The sequence below is a fragment of the Penaeus vannamei genome, chromosome 18, assembly GCF_042767895.1.
Source record: "Penaeus vannamei isolate JL-2024 chromosome 18, ASM4276789v1, whole genome shotgun sequence".
Lineage (NCBI taxonomy): Eukaryota > Metazoa > Arthropoda > Malacostraca > Decapoda > Penaeidae > Penaeus > Penaeus vannamei.
This window is the reverse complement of record NC_091566.1, coordinates 15,487,358-15,492,357: the sequence shown is the minus strand read 5'-3', so window position 1 is coordinate 15,492,357 and position 5,000 is coordinate 15,487,358. Positions and strand designations below refer to the sequence as shown.

Below are 5,000 nucleotides of genomic sequence, written 5' to 3'. Positions count from 1 at the left end.
AGGCACTGATTAAACACAAATCATTAGGTCTTTTTAACACCTCCAATAAGACAGGAATGAGTCTGTGGATCATATCCACACATTTTGACCAAGTTTAACCAAAGTATGAAATGTTTCATTAGGATGATATTCACTTGTTCTGGATTGAATAGCTAATGTCTTTTGGATTACTTTTGGGGTCAGTTTGTCTCTCATCTGTTTCTTCATAACAATGGGCACTTACGAACTCGCTCTTTGTCTTCGATTAACATCTCTCTTACATTTAGTGAGCGACATCTTTGGTAAAATTGGCAGATGAAGAGAACAAAATAAATGACGTATTTCACACTGGCATTCATTCTGTTTATTTGTAGGAGGTAGCAAAGTTGAAGAATGGCCATGAGGAAATCCAGAGCTCACAGCAGCTCGATATCTTCCAGGGAATGTCCCTCACGCGCCCGATAATCATGAAAGTCTCTGGCTTTCCGCCGCGCCCTTGGGAGAGTCACGGTCACGAAGACCTCATGCAGACTTCGCAGTGAAGTATCCGAGTCGTCGTCCTCCTCCAGCAGGCACTCCGCTCCCCCTCTCGCCGCCGCTCCGCTGGGCGTCTCCTCGTCCCTCCGACCCCGAGGCAGCGCTCCCGCCGCCACCGCAGCCTCGTGTCTTTCGTCAACGGAATGCTGGAATGAACGGGAATTCCTGAGAGCGGGAACATTTCCCCGTCTGCGGGTGTCCTTTCGCCCGGCGGGGCATGGGACAGCTGGCGCAGCCGCGTCAAGAGAGGCGGCGCCACTGTGCTGCGCGACGACGGGCGTGGCGGGGGCGCTGATGGTGGACGACGTCGGCGCCGGCCTCGCGTCCGCGTCGGGGGCCGCCAGGGCGCCGACCGACGCGCTCTCCAGCCGCCGATTTGCGCGAGCCGCCAGGCCCTCTCTTGCCGTCAATCTGGAGGAGGCGAAGGCGCTCCTGCTGGGCCCAAGACTCGAGCCGAAAGCAGGGAAGTTCGAGTAAGTGCGCTGCGTCGCCAGGGCTGCCTTGGAGGCCCTGGGTTTGGGGGTGACGAAGGACGGGCCGGGCCCTGAATGCGGCGAGGGTCCTGGGCTGAGGCTGTGGGGCGGGGCGGGGGAGAGGGCGGGCGACGCGGGCGTGCAGGGGATCTGGGGCGCGGGCGACAGGAGTCCTGGCGTCTGCGGAGTGCTGGCGGGCGACTTGGGGTTGCTGGCCGGAGTGAGGGTCCCGCTGCCCGGCGTGCTCGGCGTCCGGAGCAGGAGCTGGGCGTAGCGCAGCTCCTCTTCCTCCTGCGGGATCACCAGCGTGGGCAGTCGGGCGTGCTGCGGCAGCGCCCCGTCCGCGAGGCCGAAGGGCGTCTTGGTCCTTCGCCCGAGCAGCCTGGATGTGGTCAGAGGCAGGTCGTCGGAGCTGAAGTTCATGTACTTGTGATCCCCGAACGCCCCCCGCCCCTCGGCCGCCCCCGCGGGGCCACGGGGCGCCCTCGCCTCGTCTCTGTCGGCCCCGCGCCCTCGCCCCTGGCTCTCCCTAGCCCTGGGACTCCCGCCGGGGCTCCTGTGGCGGCACGGATCCCTCTCTGCCGCTCCTGCAATGGAAAATATCGGCGGCGTCTGTGACACAGGCAACATCGGTGCGAACACGAGCAATAAAGTAGAAGGAAGAAAAATAAGAAGAAAAAAGGAATACAAGAAAAAAAAAAAAAAACGGAGATGCGAAAACAGAGATTAGGAAGGCAGAGAAGAGAAAAACAGACGAAAATAGTCGTACCGTTGTCGTCGAGGTCCGAGGAGGCGTGCAAGGTCAGGTCGTCCGAATCCTCGTCGTCGCTCTCTCGCGCCGACATGAAGCCGCAGGTCTCACTCCGCTGGTACCTGGCGGGGAGAGGACGACCAGCGGTTCCGGTGCCAGGGCAGCGTGTGTGTGTGTGTGTGTGTGTGTGTGTGTGTGTGTGTGTGTGTGTGTGTGCGTGAGTGTGTAAGTGTGTGTGCGTGCGTGTGTGTGTATGTGTGTGTGTGTGTGTGTATGTGTGTGCGTGTGTGTGTGTATGTGTGTGTGTGTGTGCGTGCGTGCGTGCGTGTATGTGTGTGTGTGTGCGTGAGTGTGTAAGTGTGTGTGCGTGCGTGTGTATGCGTGTGTGTGTATGTGTTTGTGCGTGTGTGTGTATGTATGTGTGTGTGTGTGTGTGTGTTTGTGCGTGTGTGTGTGTGTGTGTGTGTATGTGTGTGTGTGTGCGTGTGTGTGTGTGTACGTGTGTGTGTGTGTGTGTGTGCTTGCGTGTGTATGTGCGTGTGTATGTGTGTGTGTGCGTGTGAGTGTGTAAGTGTGTGTGCGTGCGTGTGTATGCGTGTGTGTGTATGTGTGTGCATGTGTGTGTGTATGTGTTTGTGCGTGTGTGTGTATGTATGTGTGTGTGTGTGTGTGTGTTTGTGCGTGTGTGTGTGTGTGTGTGTATGTGTGTGTGTGTGCGTGTGTGTGTGTGTACGTGTGTGTGTGTGTGTGTGTGCTTGCGTGTGTATGTGCGTGTGTATGTGTGTGTGTGCGTGTGTGTGTGTGTGTGACTGTCTGTAGTATATATATGATATATATGCACAAGATAGGAAACATACGCAGAGAAGCCTGTGCCTTTATCAACATGTGTCCCGCTTACCTGGAGTAGTCGCTGGCCCGGCTGTGGTAGAAGGACACCTGCTCGAAGCGCTGCTGGAACTCCGGCGACGTGTGCTAGGGGGGGGGGGGGGGAGATGGCAGGTCAGTCGCGGAGTCGGAGGTTCTGCTTGCATGCACTCATACATGCACATATACGATCTAATTTTATGTACATATATATATATATATATATATATATATATATATATATATATATATATATATGTATGTATATATATACAGTTATAGTTATAGTTATACCTATAGCGCGCGCGTGTGTGTGTCTGTGTGTGTGTGTGTGTGTGTACATACATGTGTGTGTTTGAGTTAGTGTCGAGAAATACTGTACGTCCTTCATTCCCCGATTATTTATCTGACGCGTGTTTTATCCCCAGATTAAGTACTTTTCTTTTCCACTTTTCATTTCTATGTTTTAATAGCGTAGAATATTGCGCCATAAATGCAGCATTTGATCCTTTTTAATAGTGGATTAAGGATTAAGGAGGATTAAGAACATACGTGGCAACAGAACCACCACCATGTTTAGCGATGATGTGACGTCATTTGATGCATTTTTGTGTTTGTGCGAAGGTTTGTGTGTGTGTGCTTGTGCGTTTAGACAGCCAATCCCTTTACAGGAAGGCAGACGCTTGAACAAAATGAAGATAGCCACTAGAAACAACAACAATAGCAGTAATAAGAAGATGAGAATAGTTATAACGCTAACGATAATGATCATGATTGTGATAATGACCCGATAATGCTGTTGCTGTTGATAATAATACAATTACAAATACAAAGGATGATGATGATATCACCAATGATGATGATAGTAATAATAAAATGATAATGATAAAAGGAGTGATAATAACTGATGATAAAATGATAATGATAAAAGCAATAATAATAACAGTAATAACTATCAATGTTAGTATTACTGATATCAGCATTACTTAATTGATATTAATTCATATAATTATTATATTATTAGCAGCTACATTTCGAGAAAACCGAATCATGGCCCTCGGACCCGAGGCCTTACCTTGAGGAGGAACTTGGTGACGGCGAGGAAGCTGGGCCTCTCCCTGGCCTCGTAGCGCCAGCAGCGCCTCATGACCCTCTGCAGGGGCGCCGGGCAGTCCCTGGGGCGCCCCAGGGTGGCGTACTTCTCCACCACCAGGCGGATCACCTCGTCGTTGGTGCGGTTCTGCCGGGGGAGGGGGGCGGGGTGAGGGGGTCCCTTGAGGGAGGGCAGGCCTGGAGGAAGGGGGGGAGGGTGTGCACATACACGAACATGAGCACGCGCTCACACACATACACACACACAAAGCACAGCGTCTGAATTATTTCGTTTTGACGCTCACTTTCGAGTCCACCTTCTGCCCTCGAAGCGACTAGCAGCGCAGTTGATTAGACAGTCCCAGACTTTTCGAGAACTTAAATGAATTCATTGTAAACAGCGATATATGAAACATAGTTATACCCTCACGAGAGCATCAATTATTAAATTTAGCATTTTATTCCCCCAAACCAAGAGTTGAAAGCAGAGTGAAAGAAAAAGAAATCATATATGTGCTTGAATCGAGAACAATATATACCTATTAGTACTTTTTCCCCTGAACTCATGTGCACCATTTTTTTTTCTTTTTTTAAATGCGGTTTCGCATCTGCACTGCGGTTGTTTTTATTATCTGGCAAATGTTGTGTTTGCGAGTCAAATCCCGAACTTAGCGTCTCCGATGAACGACTTCGTGTCTTCGTTCGCACAATGCTTTATGGTGTTATGATTTCCGCAGGTCCATAAATTTAATCGGGAAATCGGAGTATATTCATCTTCCGAAATCGCACGCCAATTCAACGAAGCTTTTTTGAAATTTGCTTTTAAATTTCACATCTAGTTTAGAAACGTCTCACTCGTCCATAAATCCGCAGTACAGACGCTTTCAATCTGTGTGCCTTCGATAACCACAATGCCGGGAATAGAAAATGCCAGGCTTCCGACTGTCTGCGTATTATCGTAAAATGAGCATCGTGAATTTATCGGAATTCATGATAGAATATTTAACATATATTCTAATTCTGTCTTGATATAATGCAATATGACGTTGATATACTGCAGCACTTTAGTGAAGCCATATAACGAAGTATTTTAGGGATATAGGGACAGAACATCATACAGTATACGAATATATCAATTCAACATGAATAATGTAACCTTGCAACATAATATAATGCCGCCTTTCCATCAGCGCGAGAGCCGCCTCACCTTGTAGGGCGTGAGGCCCCTGGTGGCCATCTCCCACAGGAGGACGCCGTAGCTCCACACGTCGCTCTGGGTGCTGTACACGCTGAACTGCAGACTC

At 50.1% G+C, this 5,000-nt stretch overlaps 1 protein-coding gene across 1 annotated transcript in view; it reads right to left on the bottom strand.

Annotated features, from left to right (window-relative positions):
• LOC113801115 (insulin-like peptide receptor) overlaps nt 1–5,000 on the bottom strand; it is a 71,580-nt gene that overhangs the window by 1,709 nt on the left and 64,871 nt on the right. Inside the window, exons 22-26 of the mRNA XM_070133387.1 lie at nt 4,904–5,000; nt 3,680–3,844; nt 2,639–2,712; nt 1,759–1,862; nt 1–1,576 (exon numbers count right to left, since the gene is read on the bottom strand). The exon at nt 1–1,576 is cut by the window's left edge and continues 1,709 nt beyond it; the exon at nt 4,904–5,000 is cut by the window's right edge and continues 40 nt beyond it. Of these exons, the coding sequence (XP_069989488.1) occupies nt 396–1,576; nt 1,759–1,862; nt 2,639–2,712; nt 3,680–3,844; nt 4,904–5,000 (1,621 nt within the window). The 3' untranslated portion in view covers nt 1–395. The remainder of the gene's footprint in view (nt 1,577–1,758; nt 1,863–2,638; nt 2,713–3,679; nt 3,845–4,903) is intronic.